We start from the raw sequence: 21,737 nt of genomic DNA on the forward strand, positions 1-21,737 counted from the left end.
TCAGTGCAACCGAACGGTGTGTCGTGTGATATCATTTTCTGCGGAAGCGTTTTCACGTCGATATCGCAAAAGGAGAAATATCACGTGACGTCCCTTCAGCCAATGAAAACTACGAAAATAATCTTCTTGTATAATATTGAGGTCTTACGTATATGTCTTATAATGAACCATTGAATTGGAATTATTTTTTTGTTCTGTTAATTTAGTAATCTCTACAAAGACTGGTGTTGATATCTATTTCCGGGTCAAACTCTGGGTTTTTCATCACATATTTAATTTTTTTTCTTACTCAAAGAATTTTCCCTTAGAGCTTTTATGTAATTATCGCTGCAACTAGCTATAAGGTCTTTTTACCAGATTTACTTTACAAATCTCCGTAATGTGGCCATAAGCCGACCTTGCTTCTTTACATAATTAAATTAATTTATAACATTCTTTGACTACAACATCAGTTCCTTAGAGAACGCCTAGAATAAACTTCTGCATAATACCAGCTCTAGACATGATGAGACAAATATTGTCCTCGATAGCTAAAGAGAAAGCCAAATGGTCAGTTTGTATCCTCAGCTGATCCCCACCTGGATATATTGATTTCTGGGAATTGTCGAGCTTTCCTGTCACCAATATGAACGTTGCTTTTCAAATTGTCATGTTTCTTACAGCCATAGAGAGAGGAAGATTCTACCGCGTTCGTTCATTAAGAATATCAATTTGCCAATACAATCGCCTATTTCGACTTTGCGTTCAATTTTCAGATTAAAAAGGGAATAATGTTATTTTTAAGTTTATCGCTATGGCAGCATGATAAACTTTGAATGCTTTATTTGAAATGTTTATTTAAATACTGAGAAACACTGATACAAAGTGAAATTGAAAAAGAAATGTCGCTTTTGTCAAGACAAGGAACGATGGTCCGGAAGAACCGGAACTCGATCAAGAGATCTATCCGGAAGAAGCCTCCCTCCATAAAAAGAGAGTCGTCTGCTCCTTCTGTGAAGACCCAGCCGGTCATAACAGGGATACAGAAGGAGCACCCCCAGGCATCCCCTGCCAGGAGTGTCGCCAGTACTGTCGTGGTGAGTACTTTTACCGAAAATTTTGTTTTCTTAATCTTATTCAATTTTTTTTCTTACATGTAGTTCAGTAACAATTAATTTTCTTTTTTGAAAAAATAATGCAATGTCCAAATAGATCTTAGCATCTTCAAATTAAAGTGTACACTATTTTGGGTTCTAAAGAGATACATTTACCGTGCAAGCTAGCTAGAAAAAGTATGAAAATGCGTAAAATGTGGTACTTTGAACTTGTTAGACTATTTTGCCTCATTAATTAATCAGAAAACGCGAATATTATATAGAATCATAATAAAAGGCACATAACAAAAGAGACGTAAGTAGATAACGAATAGTAATAAAGATCAGGGCAGATATTTTGAATAAAAAGACTTTACAGAAGCCGTTGAAAAGGACAAGAGTCCGAATCGAAGAAAAATTCCTTTTTGCCTGTATGCACTATTACAAACCGGTGCTTTTGTATCTTGCTTTAGATTACTTTCCTCGTTGAAATCATTCAAGTTTTCTTCATCTACAATGAATATATTTGAATATATCAATAGATACATAACCCTAGGCACAAAACAATATAATAAAAACTTTTTATTAGGACTACTCATCGCATGAAATGGATTTGGCAATGCTAAACTATTTCTTAAGGTATATTTTCGCCTCGTGATGCTTATGCCGAACATTTATACGGCACTATAGATTAATTTCCCCGCATGGAATTGGTTCAGGTACAGTTTTTTTAACAAAATAAATTCGCCTCAGAGGTCTAAAAGGACCAAGCGGGCAACAAAAATAGAGGACAAAAATGATCTTACATGCGGTTATTTATATGAGGTATGGTGTATAGTGGCAGGTTCCTTACGAGTTCACCTAGGATTGAGTGATTTCTACAGAAAGATTATATTCAGCTATATTCTAGCTTTCTTTTGAATTTTACAGTTGTATTTTTAATCTGTAATTGCACTTACGACCAATCTTAAATAGTATATGAAATATACGTAGATAACGAAATCTACTCAAACCAAAAGTCCATTAAACAATACAAAATGGAAGGAGAGAAAACACAGACCTCTAGAGCATCAAAAGGTAAAATCAGGTGTCATGGAGGAATGAGCATCCCCTGCCGACCGTTTACACTCGCTTTGTGCTATGTCATGATCGGGAAATAACAAAAAACCATTGACATCCATCGACAACTCATTGTGTAAAAGAAATTGACTAACAACTTGTTTGAAAAAAAAAAAAGACGTATGTCAGAATTTGACATAATAATAGATTATCTATTTTTAAGATATGTAACAAAGTATAATTGGAATTTATTCTTGAACAAAAAACCACCCAAAAAAGCAAACAGAAAACTCATTTCTTTTCTATTTTATGCTGATCATGACTGACGTATTTCATACTTATTGTTAGTCCATTATTTATACGTAGACTGAATTGACGACGGATTTTCCCTTCATTTACCGATCATGACAAGGAGCACAAGGCTAATTTCTCCATGGCACCTGATTTAGAGGTCTGTTTTGTCCCAAACCAGTTTGTATTGTTTAATGGACTTTTGAGTTTGAGTAGATTTCGTAATCTTCCTTTATTTCATATATTACGTATTTACTATTTATGCTTAAAACATTCATACTCTTAAACGGTATAGAGGTGAACTTTTTTTCATTTTTTCAAATACTAATTATTCAATAGAAAACTTAAAGTATATCACTACACCAACAAGGAATCTGTTATAAATTTGATTCATCTAAAAGAGAGAGAAAACCTTCTCCAAACTCCTTTCAAACAATCTAGTTCTGTGTAAAAAAAATTAATAAAGTCAATTGCTTACGAGAATTCTTGAGCCGTTGATAGTTTCGGTTTGATTACAGAATGTGAAAAATTACCTTAATTATCGGTTTGAACGATTTATTATTGCTTATCATTTTAAAAATAATATTTCACTTAATTTGTTACTTTGTTAATGATTAATGACAAATTGAGACTTTTTTTCTTTCATTTTCTTAGTACACTTAGCAGTGGGGGATCTTCTTTCGCGCCAACACAACTACTGTGGTACGAAACCACAATTTACGATCCTCGTCAGGGTTCGGGCCGAAAAACTGAGATGAGATCACTTTTGATCTAAGTCTCAATTTTCCATTATTACTTCCTTTTGATAAAATGAGACCGAGATTAAAAGTGACCTTGTCTCAGTTTTATGGCCCTGAAGCCTGATGACATGTCTCCACATCCCAAAGCTTGATTCAAATACGAACATAAGAATCAACTATTTACTCCAAGTCGCTAGAGCAGACGCTCTAACCATTTTGCCACCCGGGCGACAACATAAATCGAAAGAAGAACAAACATATCGCCGTAACTGAAATTTATGGTTGACTTAAGGTCACAACATTTGAGTGGGCAGGAAATACACACTAAATAGAAGTCGTGGGTGATTATATTCCTGTAACCCCTCTCTTAATGACAGTCTTTTTCATGTTTGATAAACAATGTCCTTAAAACGACATTTATAGACCATTAAGTCATTTTCACTAATCATCTGTTTTTCAACTAAAGCATCATTATATTCGAAAAATTTTTATTACTTGCCCTGATTTTCATTCTTATCAGTTATAATTTTTATCATCAATAAAGAGCTATATTATCAAGATAATTTGAAAGTAAATTATCGATTGAATAAACACAATAGAAAAGTATTCAACAGCAAAGTCTAGTAAGTTCAGCATGACACCAAGATAAAAGTACTCGCATGTAACATTGATTTTTAATCAATGTCACAAGTGAGTACTTTTATCTTATGATAAATACATAAATGTTTACGAAAATATTCCGGTAAATTTAAATGAGTATTTCTTAATGAATTTTCAAAATTTAAAACGATGGCATATCATATTTGAGATTCTATATTTTTAGACAGAAAATGACATCATCAGCTAGCTGCAAATCACTTAAAGAAATATCAATCTCATACCTTTTATGTCCACTTTTTTGTCATTATCTCTGGGAAAATAGCTGCCTTAAAATATGATTGAAATCAGATTGTTTTCTGAAATGTCGTGTCCCCGTGGAATGATTATTCATATATTCAATCATTTGACATTCAGTAGAAATAATAATTTTTATTGATCAGATATTTCAGAGCAAAACTAGTCACACTTTGCACTCAGGTACATAGAAATAATGGAATTATTTAGTAGGGTATTAAAAATATTGTTTATATCTTGGAATATGATAAAGTTTAGTAATATAAATTTCTTTGAATACGAAAAACATGAACGAATTATAAATATAATGATTTTTAAATCAATACCATTTTTTTTTAATAACTGTAACCATCATCTACAATTTATTTCTCTTTAAGATAAGGAATTAGAATTCTTTTAATGTAACTCAGACGGTGGAGTGCTCTCTACATGATCGCTAGTGTCTTGGTTCAAACCCCGCTAGAGACCAACGTATGTCATAGATATTATGAGTATGATATTGATAATATTATAATTAACATACTAACATATATTTTAAATAAGTATTGCCATCAACAATTATTTAATTATGGAGATAATGAACAGTATTCAAGATCACCAGTCCATAAAACAATACAAAATAGGAGCCGAGCAAACACGGACCTCCAAAACATCAGAGGTGGAAAATTATTTCTTTATTAAGATATTAATAATTTAAACTATCGTAGATTAAAAAGTCACATAATAACGCGAGTTATGTACATTTTCTAAACAGCCGAACGTTACTGCTCTTACAAAGAAAGCATGTATTGTCTGATTAACGCTGGTGCAATGACCTTATTAACTTTAATATACTATTATACAATAATCTGAGAGCATAGAGGGAAATTTCTATCGTGTGGGCTGTCAGTGTCACAACATTTTGCATTTAACACCAAAACTGCATCACTGCATGATTTGGCAATAAATTTGGAATGAAAATCGGCTATAAAGTCGATATTACAAAATTCAATTTAATGCAACAATAAACAATAAGTCAAAAGTTTTTTTTACTATGCGGAAATCTTAATGGCTACATGCATAACAGGGCTATTAAAACATGCTGTTAAAATGAATTCCAGATTAATTTATCAGAGGAACCATAACAACAAGTACTGTCATGATTTTTCATAATGATAATAATTGAAATTAAATGAAGTCTCGGGCGACTGATGTCTATTTTTCTAAAAAAAAAAAAAAAAAAAAAAAAAAAACGGAATGGAAGCAGGGCAAACGCAGACCTAAAACCAACCAGAGAAATAACCAGGTGCTATTGAGAGATAAGCATCCCCTGTCTACGGATCACAACTGCCGTGAGCTGTTTGTCCTGATCGGACAATCTGAAAAATACGCTAATTCAATATACTAGTATCTGCATTAATAATTTTTTCATTCAAGTCCGCCGAGTTAACTTGATCTATCTGGATTGTTCAGCTTCTTTAAATCCGTTTAAACAATACTCTGTAAACACATTTCCTGTAAATGTTCAACTAAATTCCTATCTTTACAGTCCTAACTCAGATTTTAACAACTGTAAATAAGAAACTTCAGGGTTAGGGTAAGAAACCTCGAATTCATACATACAGTGTATTGTGCTACAGTATATTACTGATAGTGTAAATTGCACAAGGGTAGACAGACGGTAAAAAACTCTGTCAACTTCTTATGGGGGGGGGGTATTCTAAACCTGTGTATATAGATTTGGGTGCAAACTGCAAATGGCAATATTTGTAGACGAATATTTCTCGTCGCGAACCGGTCCTTAGAGGCTATGCGTCTATTTAGAACAGAATTAAAAAGACTTGATCGCGAAAAATTTTCGTCGCGAATTAGTTTACCCGCTGTAAATCGTTAAATAAAGTCGTTGCGAATAAAAGTTGGTTAACAGTATTTTGAGAAACTCTTTTCTATTGTCAGGACTCACTGTTGACTACATTCTGTTATTGAAGTAAACACCTAGTAGAATTTTTCCAAATATCAACAAGAACCCGTGATGAATGATACAGACTCATGTCTCAAATCTGTTAATCTTTATCTTGCTTTATTTGTCTAAGACTTCAGTGACGCTGCAGGGTTTTGACATGAGAAATATCTGAGAGAGATCTTAGTCATTCCCATTAATCAGTATTACAGAGGGTTTAAAAAATCTTTAACAAAAGTAATGATACAATTCTAGCATATTCATCTTTACGTTAATTCAGATTATATTACTACTAGGCTTCAGTTCGAATCCCCCATCCCCACCCCTTTACCAACACTCGCGGTCTCATTATATATTTTAAACAGACTGAAGATAACTAAATAAATTTGTAAATTTATGCTTTTTTTACACAAATCACTCCAGAAAACAGAATCAGCTTCAAAGAATTTAAGCAAAAACATTAACAATTATTAAGAATATATAACTCAAACTAGGCAAGATGGTTTTTCTTCCAATTCCCGAAGAAAGGCACATATACACAAATAAACAATGAGATCTCAAGAACATGCTCTCATTTCTAAAACGAGGGAACAAGTAAATGGAAACAAGAATATCAGCAGTCTCCTTTCAAGTCATCATTTCGTATGTTCTTTGATCGATACATTGTCCTTTTCTGCTAATACAAACTATCATTAAGTCAAATGCTTACTGACGGTTTTCAAACTTAATGTTAGACCATTATTAACACACTGAATTGCTGATGGATTTTCCCATCTTCTGATCGTGACAAGGAGCACACGGCCGGTGTGACCGGTCGACAGGGGATGCTCACTCATCCATGGCATCTGATCCCACTTCTGTTGTTATTGATATTCTTATTTCAGCAACTTTTTCGTCAATCACTAAACTCGATTTAGAAATTGTTCGTACTTACAGCATGCTCTTGCATATCGAATCAACTGAGAGATATAAACCCCATATACTGGTGATTAGGGTGTTTTGTTGCAGTAGTAAGCGAAGTATTTACATAGAATAAAGTGTAGTTTCTTAAAAACTGCAGTCAACTGAAAGAAAAATAGAAATTTCAAAATTTGTAAAGCACTAAAACATTACTTTCTTAACCTTCAGAAAAAATAAAAACAAGTACTCTCATTAGCACTATATATGTTATTTTTGAAGATCAAGTGATCAAATAATCTTTTAATTCTATCTCATGTATATTGAATGCGCCCCTTTTTTCGCAAGACATGTTTTTTTTTTTAATTTAATGAACAGAAGATAATCTAAATAAAAAGAATACTGTAAAATCACATATTTTCGAGGGGACAAATTTTCGTGGTTTGAGAAAAAATATGGGTTTTTGGAGATTTAATTTCGTGGAAGAAGAATCATTGAGTAGTAACATCTGTGAAAAAATACATTTCATGGAGGACATAAATCCGTGGTCTCCTCATACCACGAAAACCACGAAAATTAAACCCCCACGAAAATTAATTTTTTCACAGTATCTCCTGCCATGGTCATCAAAAAACAAATAGGTAAATCGAAAACGTGTCTTAGATTAACATTATTTATATTAATTCCTATATTGATACAATATTTTACGTAAAATTCTATGTAAAAAAAAAAAAACCAAAAGTCTGGCACATCCGTTTCGTATTTAGATATCTTATTGTAAAGAGACGTTATTGCAAATATTACAACAAAACTTTATGATAAGCATGATGGCCTCAAATTTCCATTCATCAACTTCCAGAAATATACCATTATTACTAACACAATTTTGTTTGTTCGATTTTTTTTACTGAATTTATTAGATGCACAAAGTTTACTTTACGTACATTTCTAAACTGAACCGAAAGCTACAGCTACGGTCTAGGTCATTCAACAATCTTTTATAATTCTAATGAAAAAAATATATACCCCTTTATTAATCCTTCTTATTTTGTATTTTCATGAAGGAGATTTAATCAACTTTCTTATTTGTCGCTTTTTAAATTTCTTTTAAATTTTTTTTTCATATCTTAATGCTGACAAATGGAATTCCATTGAACTCGAATTGAAAAAAAAAATACCTCGGAGACTGTTGCAGACCAGTTCATATTTGGATGTTGTATTAATTTTAGACATCATCGTAGAATTTTTTTATTGGTATTGTATGTAAAGTATAAATACAATTGATATTATACTAAAAGAAAAAAATATTTTGTTTAAATTCAAAGGAAAAAATTCACACGCATATTTTAGGTGTTTTGTAATTATTTGTTAATTTTACTGGGAAAAGACTCTGAAAAATTCTGTCAGGAACAGATTATAATAAATGGAAATAAGAAGAGTCCTGCCGAACCTCTCAGCGGAAGTTGGACAGGACAGCGTGACAAACAAGATATTAATGCAAAAAAATCTAGAAAGACGGCCTCATTAACGGAATCTCAATGATAACAAAAGGGTGTAGTGGAAACAGAGGTTTCCACTGCCCATGAATCTTGCATTATGATGTATAATTATATCTCTCTTCTGTCACATTTTACTGCTAACAACTACCATTTCTGAAAATTCTAACGACAATTATTTCCAAAGTGTGAGGATTTTGTCATCAAAAATTCAATATATTTGCACGAGGATGCTTTGATATAAAAAATATCGTAAATTACTCTACTCCATTGAAATTGTTCATTTTCCAGCCACAATTAAGGGACTTCCACACTAGGATTAATGCAAGATTTGCTCATTAAACTCTAAAAATGTTTTTCCCATAGAAATCAATTTTACAACTATCAAAAATCCAGTCTCTGTAAATATGAAAGTCATGTGTAAGAGTCCATTCCTGGGTTTCTTCATACGACAAAACCTAACCTTGTATTACATATATACATCAACCGTTGCAAACTTTAAAAAGTACAAGAAACTCTGCGGGAAATTGATGACGACCATCTGAAACAAAATCTCCAACGTGTGCATATTCTCCTTCACGCTAAAACTCTGCTGGACACGTCATTACCGGGAAGTAAGTTAAGTTTTAAAAAAAGGACCTTAAATCTATCATTTTGAAGGAATAAAATTTAAGGATTCTTGATTTAATCACCTGCCGTCCTCACTTTTTAAATATTAAGAATTCTCCAAAAGATTACCTCCAGGCAATTGGCCATTTTTGAAAGTTTAGCTTTATGTCTCTCAAATGATTTAATATGCAAGAGAATGCTCAACTTAAGAACGATTTCTAACGAAGCAAGCTATTGAAAAACAAGTTTATGAAACAAGAATATCAATAGTCTCATTCTTACAATCATCATTTTTAAGTTTGATACAATGACCGTGTCAGCAAATACATTCAAACATTCAGTCAAATCGTGCTTAATGTTTTAACAGTCATTGTTAGACTATTATTTAGACACTGAATTCTCTACGGAATCCGATATAAACATTTCTCTCGATCATGACAAGAAGCACTTGTTGGATGTGACCGGTCGGCAGGCAATGCCTTTCCCTCCATGGCACCTGATCCCAACTCTGATGTTTTTGAGGTCCGTGTTAGCTTAGCTCCTATTTTGTATTGTTTAGATTGATATACTAACGTGAATGACTGTTCGTTTTCTCCATATTTCTCCTTTTGTTCAAGAAAAAATTTTTTTCATACAAATATAGGTATTATAAATGTTTTCAGATTAACAGCATTTATTTAACCATCTGATAATAATTAAATTATATATGAAACACGTCAATTGATTGGATAAAGATTTTATCTACATCATTTAATATAAGTTGTCTACGTCACAATTAGTTATGTCAAAAACTTATTACTCCGCTTGGCGTTATTTTTAAAATATGCTCCGTTTGACGCCATTTTTGGAGGAAAAATTGTCTTATTGTCTAACTGTCTACACTGAAATTAAGTTATAGGGGAAAGCTTCGCGGTTTAAAAAGCGTAAATTGCCCCGAGTTAAGTTATATCGTATAACATAGATTAAAATAAGCTTCATTCCTTAAATAATCAAAAAAATTACAATATTTTTGCTGAATTACCCAGTCAAGTCGTTGTAAAAAATGTAATTGTACATTTATATTTGCAATTTCTATTTGCTCATTTAAAATTCCGCATCAAAATGGCCGTTATTTCTGCTGGCCATAATGTTCGTTATCTTCAGCTTAAGTACTTATGGCGCTAATTTTAGAAATATAAAGATGAATGAATACATGTAACGGGTTAATGCCTATGTAGAGAGATTTAGAAAATATTAATATAAAGATGTCGTTGGATGTAAAACAGTTCCTGTACATGTCGTCAAAATATGACGCAGAATATTTTTCGGCACATCCAGAAAATTGAGTTCTTTGGAGAGAATATGTGTTTCTTATAATGTGTTTGCTTAACCACTTATTTCTAACGGTTTAATGTTTATGCCTTACTCATATTAACAGAACTTTTAATCATTGATTTTCAAATTTTTTTTTCACTTTACAGTCATTTGATGATGAAAGACGCCTTTGGAACACATCTGTTGATTGGCGGACAAGCAGGGGTCAAGGGTCAGACGCAGGTTATAGTTCTATTCTCCTGCAGCTAAAAGAAGCAAGTCATGATTCTAACAACACATGCCAATTTCTGTCACGTAGCAAAAATATCATCTGTCACACAGGTAAAAAAATCTGCTTTATGTTAAAAACTTTCAAGGAGTGTACTCTGTAAAACTTACATTCTTCCTTTAAGTTCTGTCTTGTTCAGTCAATAAATAACTGCTATATAACAGGAGATTTAAGATGTTACAAATAAGAACAACTAGAGCAAAGATCGTTGTAAAGAAACCACTAGGCTCACAGTCTGATTTATAATTACGATCTTGACTGTGAGAGTTTCATTTAAAGAGAAGGAGGAACAAGTAAAAATTGAATGAAATAAGAACTTGAATTATTCAAAATTACTCCACAAGGAGTGTGTACAAATTTTTCTTTAATGTTTCGGTAAAAAGTACGCATTTTTTGAAAATCTTTAGTTTAAAAGAAAAAACTTCTAGTGGATATGAATTGAAAAAAAATTAAAAAGCATTTTTTTTTACTTCCTGTGGAAAACGGGAGTGATGTCGAAAACAAACAGAAAATCGGATCCACATTTACAGAGCAAAGAACTTTATTCGGTAATAACCAATATTTGCCCCTTAAAATCAAACTTTGATGGAGAAATATTTAATTATGTTCTTAAACAGGGGAATATATGCTGACTTCAAAACACTGAATATTTTCATTAACAATGACGTCATATATTTGAAATGACGTCACGAAAATGACGTAAATTTAAAATTTCCATGATTTGTACAGAAAAATGTATATTTTACGTCGATATTTTGAGTAAAAATCACCGAGAGCAGATTTGATCAGGCTCAATATTTTCATACTATGTGTAGAATGATAATTTCAATGAAATATGTAAATATTGTTCCTGAGCAAACTTGCGCTCTATAAATTTTAAAGCCAAAATTGTTGAAATTTTGTCCATTTTGTCCATTTTCTAAAAAAAGACAAAAAATCGAACTAGTTTGTGACGTCATAAAAACAAAAATTGTCAATAAACTACTTTGAAACTATTATATGATCTGTTAATTTATATTTCTCATACAATTTATAAAATTCAGCACATATCAAGAATTTTTCAAAATTTGACTTTTATGAGGGGAAAAATATGCAATATACCGCATATAGTTCTTTTTTATATATACCTTACAGTTTCATAACTCTATCTTTCCTCGGTTGTGAGGAGAGGCACGAACAAAATTTCACCTTGAATAGATGGTAATTTCCATTCTTATGTCTATACGATAAATCCCAGTGAGCTTGATACCACAGAGTCTGACACATTTGTTTCATTTTTTGATATTTTACTTGAAAAAGACGTTAATGGTAATCTAACAACCAAGCACTTTGATAATCGTTATGACTTTAATTTAAAATCGTCAACTTTCCTTACTTATGCAGCAACATACCTTCATCACCTGCATTCGGAATTTATATCTCTCAGTTGATTCGATAAGCAAGAGCATGTTCTACATATGAACAATTTCAAAAAAGAGGTAAATTATTGACAAACAGCTTAATGAAACAAGAATATCAGCAGTCCTATCTCATTTCGTAAGTTCGTTGGTCGATACAATTACAATTACTGGTACCTTGTCAGCAAATACAATATATCATTGATTCAAATGCTGTCTGCCGTTTTTCATACTAGTTGTTAATCCAGTATTTACCCACTGAATTGAAGACGGAATTTTCCGTTGTTTTCTGATCATGACAAGGAGCACACGGCGGGTGTGACCGGTCAGCAGGGGTTAAGTACTCCTACATGGCACCTTATCCCATAATTATCTGATGTTTTGTAGGTCTGTGTTATCTCTGCTCCTATTTTATATTGTTTAATGGACTTGAGCTTGAATACTGTTCGTTATCTTTATATATTTAGTTTTGATAAGCACATTGATATTGAATAAAATCACTTACCTATACAAAGGACAGATAATAAAGTCAATAAATAAAATAATACAATAAACGTATAGCAAACACTAACAAAAAAATTTAAAAAATATATATAAATGCAAGAAGTTTAGAAGCTCTTTTCATATACTTAAGCTTATGTTAAACTACATAAAAAATATATAGGCTAGTTTTAAACTACATTAAAGTTCATATTCTCTTATAAGAACAAGGTTCACTTATGCCTTATTTGGCCCCGTGAATTTCTGAAAAACTGCATAGTTTTCCTAAACAATGCATTAAATATCACTTTGATCTTTGGTGACTATATATCTATAAAAAATGACGTCATTTTTTGGCTAGTCAATGCATTATGACGTCACGAAATGCGTCAATTTCCTCATATTCTGAAAAAGTCTGCAAAACTGGCCAATTTTTAAAGCTATTTTTTTTATATTTAATATAGAGCGCAACCTCTGATCTAAAAAATGCAACTAGTAAATGAAAGAATTGTTTCTGAGGATTAATGGACATATTTTATATTTTAGATCAGAGAGTGCGCTCATATAATTTTTCTTCACTGAAAGTACTCAATTTTACCTGTTTACCTAAAAATTCAAGAACATTGCAATTTTATAAAGCCAGTTCTTCAAGACCTGGACATTTAGGAGAAAAATTTAAATAGAATATGAAAGCAGCAAGTCTCTATTTTATTATGCTGCTTCCAATAGAAAATAAAGTGTTGATCATTTGATTGGTACATCTACATGTACAGGGCCATTCAATGCACAAAGTGAACCGACTTCTTTCATATTTTTTTTTTTAAATATTTGAGCAAAATACAAAATTACTGGAGTGATAATATCGAAAGGTTGCTACCAGGATTTTTCATAAAAATGGCAGTGTTTTGACTTAATTGTATTGCTGTGTGTGTTTGAAATGGATTGGTACTTTCTTTGAATGAATCTCCCTTTTCATTAGCAACAAATAAAAGTTCCATTGCATGTTCAAGAGAATACTTCAAACACTCTTTGTTGTTTTGAATAGTTTTAAATGACTATAGATGTTCAATAATTTGTAATACACGCTCTATACGGCATTGAATCACTTTACGCTGAAGCCTTGCAAGCGAACAAAGAAAGTGATCGTTCATTCTTAAGTATAGTTCTCGCAATAGATTGTAGATTCTTCACCAAGACTTAATGAAATCCCTCTGTTTTTGTGTGGCCTTAGCAGGATGTAGTTCCGTAAATGAGTATTGTTTTGCCTTAGAGGAACATTGTCTAGATTACAAAGCACGAACCGTAGCGCCTCTCCTGATGGAATCGACCAGCTTTCACTATTCGATGCTCTATGACTTATAGAAGAGATTCATTTCTAAAAACAAAATGCTCGTATTAATGAGCCTTAATTTAAGATGTATGAAATGAAGCCCGTAAATATAAAGAAGATGTAATTCCAAGAATTGTCCATATATTGATTTTATCTTCTGCTTTCCAATAGAGGAATACATTAATTACATTTGATTTTAAGTTTGTAGCGATAGGTATTAGAAAGGCCATAATTTATCTGCCGTGTCTAGGATAATGATGAATTTTTAGCTGGGGGATACATCAGGTGAATTTCATCCAATATTTAATGATAGGGATATGGAGATAACGAACAGTATAGGGGTCTTATAGGGATCTAAAATGATAGCTGTTTATCAAGTATTTCTGTCATTGAGGGCCTCAACATAATTTCAACATAAATGACACTTCAAGAGTAAAAGTTTGATTATAATATTATTGATGGTCATACACAGGCAGGCATATAGCTGAAAAGATTTTTTTTAAATTTTCTATGTGTAAGGTTTTGGCAAAATTATTTTTACAAATCATGAAGAGTAAATATAAGAAGGAATCGAAGACATACAATGACTAGAAATAGCCAGGAAATATTCCAGGGACCAATTGTACCCTCTCAAGCTATTAAAATAAGGTATTTGAATTCCAAATCATGAATCTGTTTCAAGGGGAAAAAATATGTATATACATGTATAAAAGACATTTTGTATGCAATTGAACTTTTCAAGGAACATTTAATAATAGAGAAAAAAGTATTGTCTGATGTTAAGAATAATGGTACAGGCAAATATACCATTGACATTTCTTCATAAATTGAATGATAAAGAAGTCGGTTCACTTTATGCATAAAATGGCCCTGTAGATATACCAATTAATTGATCAACACTTGATTTTCTATTTGAAGCATTAAAATAAAATAGAGATTTGGTGCTTTCATTTCCTATTAAAAAAAATTCTCCTAAAAGTCCAGATCTGGGAGAACTGGCTTTATGAAATTGCAATGTTCTTGAATTTGTAGATAAACAGGTATAATTGAGTACTTTCAGTGAAAAAAAAATTATATGAGCGCACTCTCTGATCTAAAAAATAAAATAAGTCCATTAATCCTCAGAAACAATTCTATCATTTACTAGTTGCATATTTAGATCAGAGGTTGCGCTCTGTATTAAATATAAAAAAATAGCTTTAAAATTGGCTGTTTTGTAGACTTTTTTCAGAATATGAGGAAATTGACGCATTTAGTGACGTCATAATGCATTGACTAGCCAAAATAATGACGTCATTTTTTTATAAATACGCAGTCACCAAAGATCTAAGTGATATTTAATGCATTGTTAAGTAAAACTATGCAGTTTCAGTTTTGCAGTAATTCACAGGGCCAAATAAGGCAAAAGTGAACCTTGTTCTTTGTATGTTTAAATGTATAGAGAAAAAGAAAAACATTTATCTAAAACTGATATCTGATCAGTGTAAATAGACAGAAACTATCTTAGTTTCCAAATATTTCCATTTCTGATTTTTTTTTTCTCTGTGAGAACTCTTTGAAAGTTAGTGGAGTTGATTTCTTGATAATTCTACCGGAATGTAAATTAGGCAGGTCGAGGTCAGGAGCTAAGGAGGCCTAATATGCATTCAAATCTCGTGCGCATCTGTCTCTGTGTCTGACGCTAAGGAGGTCAAATATGCATGTAAATCTCGTGCGCCTGCCTTTGTGTTTGGCGTCAGTGGGCGAGGACTATCAAAATTGGCATGGGAGTCCTCGTGTAATTTAAATCTATGTCTACATTTTTAAAGTCTACGATTTTATTTCACAGTGAAATGGAAATATAGGGAATCACTGTCTAGTTAGTATAGTATGCCAGGGACATCAACGATAGTGGGAAACATGGGATAATTTATGCATAATGGGCTTCCCCCGTTATGCAAATTATTCCATGTTTTCCACTATCGTTGATGCCCTGGCATACTATACTTACTAGACCGTGATTTCTTAAAGCCGCTTAGTCCGATTCTAATCGCAAAAAATATTGGTTTTTCATCTTGAAAAAAAATTGTCAATAAATTGTTTCAACTTTTGTCAAATTATATCCCCAAAGTCTTTTTCTTTTAAATGATACCGAAATTCAAAAGTTAAAAAAATAATTTTGTTAGGTCACACAAAAAATAATCCTAATGTTGATATCGCGTGAAATCACCTTCGAAAAATTAAATTTATCGCTTCTACGTATCTCATGAAGAACAAACCCGAGCATTTTTTTTTTCACAACAAAGTACTTATACCTGCAACCTGTACACCAATATTTTAGCCTTCGTTAGTAAACTTCCTATAATATCTGATTTTCCTTTATTCTTTAGATATGCATAATCATATAAAAATTACTATGAATTATATTCAATTAATCTCTTAATTTTTTTTAAAGATGTATCATGACTTAGGCTTCTACTAATGGAAAAAATACTCGGGTTTGAATTATTTTCATACTTTAGATATAACCGATATATATATGTTTTTTCCAAGGTGACTTCACAACTGATCTTAACTTCCCGTCAGGAACTTCTGTTTGCCAATAAGGTTTTTGATCTATGTTTTCCTTGTAAGGATTGTTGTAATAAGCTATTAAATCAATCTTATAAATTAAATCTATCTTTATATATTATTTATGTAATGACGTACTTTTATTGTGTAAGATGATATGTGCCTGTTTCGGATTAAGCGGCTTTAATAAACAAACGTCATAAATATTTGTAACACACCGTAAAATATTCAGAAATGTGATATATATACCATCAATAACACTGGAAAAATCATCATAATGCAATATCAATTCGGAATACATATACATTAATATTAATATCTAATGAAACATCATAAATATGAGTAAAAATACAATCTACAGACAATGCTTTGGGTTTTTTTATTTCTTGATCGTGTACATGCGTACGCTAATGTTGGTAATAAAGAGATGCTCGAATTTCGCTTGACAATATCTTTGTGGTTTTTGGAAACTGTGTCTTCTAAATATAATCAAACTTAATTTGGCATTCATATAAATCAGAATTTATTTAAGGTCTTGAATATGAGAAGAAAACACTTATTGCTGTGGCCTTCAACTTGACATTTGAATACATGTATATATACAGAAAGGATTATCATTAAACAATAGATATTTCCATTCAAATGTCGACACGATACCTCATGGTGTTTAAAATAAAGGATACGACATATTCTGGCACATCTGTTTCATATATGGATATTTTACTAGAAAAAGGGTGTTAATGGAAACAACTAGCATTTCACCAACGTGATGACTCTAACTTTTCAATCGTCGATCTCCTTACTTATACAGCAATATAGTCTTATCACATGTATACAGGGTTTTTTCAGCTAACTCGATACACAAGAGGATGCTCTACGTATGAACAATTTCTAAAACGAGCTAAATTATTGGCAAAAAAAGGTTGATGATAGAAGAATGTCAACAGATTCGTCTTAGGTAATCAATTTGTAAGTACTATGATCGATACAATGACCATGTCAGCAAATTCAATTTATCATTTAGTGAAATGCTGACAGATGTTTTCCTTACTAATTCTAGGCCATTATTTAGACACTGAACTGTTCACAGATTTTCTTTATTATTTCCCGATCTAGAAGCACAAGGTAGGTGTGGCGAGTCGGCAGAGGATGTTTATTCCATCAAGGCACCAGATCACATTGCTGATGTTTTAGACTTCCGTATAGGTCTCCTACTGCTTAGTATTTTGGCTTTGGAGCCTGAATACTATTTGTTCGTTATACTACAATCTATCAGTAAATCAAACGCTGACACTTTTCATACAAATTTTCACACTGATTTGCCGACAGGTTTTTCCGTTATTTCTAGATCATGACATGGAGCACACGGCGGGTGTGACCGGTCTGCAGGGGATGCTCGCTCCTCCATGGCACCTGATTCCACCTCTTATGTTTTTTAAGTCCGTGTTTGCTTTGCTTCAAAATTTGTATTATTAAATGGACGTTTAGGCCTGAATACTGATCAATATCGCAATATTTTTCATCTCCATATTACTATATATTTCATCAAGAGAACTAATAAGAAGAATTTTCAATTATTAAACAAGTGTTGTGTAAAAATAAGTGATTGAAGATCGACAGTAATATACATTTTAATTAGATCTACGTACAGTATTAAGGATTCAAATTTGTAGTTGCAACAATTTATCCGTTATTTTCTAATTTGTATAGATGCTATGAAATGAAGTCATGTATACTCCCAAACGTATTCGTTTAATCAGGAAGGCAGAAAAGAAAATGCTATTGCTCATAAAAGCCGATTCTCCGCGACGGACCGGAAATGAACACATAAAATGTACATTGTATTAATCAGAGCATCACCCACTGAACTCACATTCAGCCGTCAGAGGCAGACAAAATATATCATAAAACTCCATCACGGAATTCCTTATCCGTACATTGAAACAAAACAAATCTTCACAATGAAATCTTCACTGGAATGTACTTGTAATTTTCTTAGTTTTTATGTTATATTCATTTTTTTATTTCTTTTTACAGTATTCATAACAGTCCTAGTGGGTGTTTCGTTGACGTTACCAGTTGCCATGATTTTCTTAGGTAAGACTCTAACTTTTAAACAAAATACACATGTAAAATAAAAATCAAGCTAAATCAAATATAAAGGTAATACTTTTGGGTAACGACAAAACAGTAAAAGACAATGAAGTTTAATTCTTGAAATTATCATGGTTAGTAAAATGGTATTTTTTTTTCTTCCTTTATATTTTTATATGATTCAGTCTAATTATGATATCCAAAATATATTTAAAAACAAATATCATTTAGTCCCATCAACAATACGTTTCTCCCATGGGAGAAAAAATGTCATAAGATAAGCTTTATTTAAAGTTCAGTATGGTCCCACAAATATTAAAAATTAACACAATGCAATGCTATAGTTGGTAAATTTTCTATATATTATGATGAGAAATTTGTCATTGTCACATTGTGGGATATACATGTACACAACTAAAACAATGAAATTGTTTGATTGCAGCACTATATAAACATAGAAATTACTTTTTAACAATACAGCACACAGTCTCATGGGAGAGTGGTGGAAGAGTTGACATGAAAACCCCCCCCCCCCCCCGTAAATCTGGAAATTTTTGCTGTAGATAAATTTTTAGCAAATTTGCGATAGTAAAAAATCCCACCAAGTGATATAAAAATATTTTTCTTCAAAATAAATAAAAACCAATAAGAAAATATAAACAAAGCAGTGTCATTCATTCACTACTATCATAAGATAAGATAAGATAATCTTTATTTAAAGTCAGTATGGTACTTAAAAATTAACACAAGCTCTTATGAGCTTTTGACTGACATTGTTAACATGTACATAACAGTAAAACAATGAAAACATGCAGCACTATATAAACATAGAAATTACTTTTAACAGTACAGCATACAGTCTCATGAAGAAGACATATCAGTTAAAGATGAATAACAAATAAATATTTGTACATACATGTACAGACACACAAACAATACAGCACAGATGCATAAGGAATGTTACAGATAGAGATACATTATATAACATGTATAAGTCACACCTTTACTGACACGCAAGCAGTACATCACAGAGACATAAAAAAGAAAATAACAGAAAGAGAAAAAAAATAAATACAAAAAAAAGGGAAAGAAAAAGACACACGTGTACACCTGGCACACAAAACAGAAAATGACAGAACTTTTTGGCAGGCTGTTTTTGCAATTTGGGAAATATTCACAGAAATGCTATAAATACACGCCAGACAATATGAAGAAAACTGGTCTCAGTGATAAGAATTCTCGGATTAAATATAAAAACAATCTTGCAAATATACTACTAGTTCGGACGTGAAAGAAATGTTACGTAAATGTCTTAATTTTAATCTTTAACTGATTCAGTGAACTTTTTTTTTTCAGGTGTGAAGTACATTAATGACTGTCCTGTTAAGCGCAGTGTACCTATCTACCTGCTGGTGGGCGGGTGCTGCGGAATTCTAAGAATCCTGGCTACAATGTGGCGAAACATGCAGTACAGGCGACAGCTCGACTCCTATTACGACTCATACGTACACGAGGGTTTATACGTCTCTCAAACTTACAGATTCATGGACGTGACGCTAACCTTGTTTCTGATTGGCTGGCTGGTTACCGGAAGTCACTGGGTATTCGAAGTTTGGGAGCCGCCATATTCTCAACCGCTTCATGAGCCCAGTAATTGGTGCGATAGAACTGTGTATAGATTTGCTGTGTATCAAATTATAGGATCCTATTGTTTTCTGTTTATAGTTCTAACAGCTAGTTGTGTTTTGACAATTTACCATAAAGCCTGTAGTTGAAAACATTCAGTTTTCTTTTTTTTTATTTTATCTATTTAGTATATTCAAATTTGATTTGTATCTATCATTTGATATTTATCTTGTTTAAAAATTGTGTGGGTTTTTATACAAAATAAACGTGTTAATGGGTATTATAACAATTAAATTTATTTTGATACCAAACAAATGTTACCTAGTTATATGACAAAGTAATGTTGTTATAAAAAAAGATTTATCCCTACGCTATAATTTTAAAGGAATGTCTCTAATTCTTTGAGCATAACCTGGTTTGGGTCAGATTAAGGTTTTATAGCGCGCGATAAAAATTACAGTCAACTTCAGAGTGGGTATAATCTTGTGCTTGTTTTAACGAAGTAAATTTGCTTCTGAAAAATTACAGGACTTGAGAAGTTTTCGAGTTCCAAAAAGACTATATATCGTGAGGAATTATAGCACAAAGTGTAGAGAATGTATGGTCTGTGATGTAGACTTTTTTTTAATTAATGATTTTAAAGTTTCTAAATCACAAGATTTTACCTAACTCAACAGCTTAAAAACTTGCGAATTTTCAACTTTACACACTAACTACACAACCATTCCCCGCGATAAATAAAAGTCCAGGCTTTCTGACATCATTGATAGCTGCTTTTTCAATAAAAAAGGAACTCGTTAATTTACTTACCCCTTGTCATTCGTCATTTGCAAAATTAATTTGTTAAAATCATTCTAATTGTACACAGAAGTTCTCTGAAGTTGATATTAAAAAGAAGCTCGAGTTTTTGATTGACAATATCTATGTAGTTTTCGGAGACCAGGTCTTCCAACAATCTTTTGGAATTCTCATGGGTACCACTTGCGTCCCGTTATTAGCACACCTATTTTTGTATTCATAACAAGCAAATTTTCTTCAGAATCTTTTTTATGTGAGAAGAAAACACTTGCTGTCGCCTTCAACTCGATATTTAGATATATAGATGACATATTGTGAATTAACAATTATTTCCATTCTTGAAAAAATACGATATATCCCAGTGAGCTTGAAATAAAATATACCATAGAGTCTGACACAGCTGTTTCATATTTGGATCTTTTACTAGAAAAAGACGTGAGTGGTTATTTAGCAACAAAGCTTTGTGACAAATATGATGACACCAACTTTTCATTCCCCACCTTCCCTAACTTATGCAGCAATATACCTTTAAATTGTCAACTGTATACTGAGCACATATGATCTCTAAATTGATTCGGTTCAGAAGAGCGTGTTCTACATAATTATGAACAATTTCTAGAACGAGGTAATTTACTGACAAAAAAGATGATGAAGGAAGAATATCAGCAGTCTTGTTTAAAGTCATCATTTCGTAAGTTCTATGGTCGATACAATGATCTTGTCAGCAAATAAAATTTATCAAATGCTGACTGGCGTTGTTCATAAAATATCAGAGATGGGATCAGATGCCATGGAGGAGTGAGCATTCCTTGCCGACCGATCACATCCGCCAAGTACTTCATGTCATGATCGAGAAATTACGGGGGGATCCTTGGAAAATTC

General features: G+C 32.1%; 1 protein-coding gene across 1 annotated transcript; it reads left to right on the forward strand.

Moving 5' to 3' along the window:
• The first annotated feature begins 581 nt into the window (after positions 1-581).
• On the forward strand, positions 582-20,383 carry LOC134244672 (transmembrane protein 272-like). Its single transcript, XM_062726923.1, has 4 exons — positions 582-1,076; positions 10,459-10,633; positions 18,375-18,434; positions 19,788-20,383. The coding sequence occupies exons 1-4, from the start codon at positions 882-884 to the stop codon at positions 20,204-20,206; spliced, it is 849 nt and encodes a 282-aa protein (XP_062582907.1). The 5' UTR covers positions 582-881; the 3' UTR covers positions 20,207-20,383.
• Positions 20,384-21,737: the final 1,354 nt, after the last annotated feature.

The sequence above is a fragment of the Saccostrea cucullata genome, unplaced genomic scaffold (genome assembly GCF_032062105.1).
Source record: "Saccostrea cucullata isolate Sc308-1 unplaced genomic scaffold, CSIRO_AGI_Scuc_v1 ctg219, whole genome shotgun sequence".
In the NCBI taxonomy this organism is placed as follows: domain Eukaryota; kingdom Metazoa; phylum Mollusca; class Bivalvia; order Ostreida; family Ostreidae; genus Saccostrea; species Saccostrea cuccullata.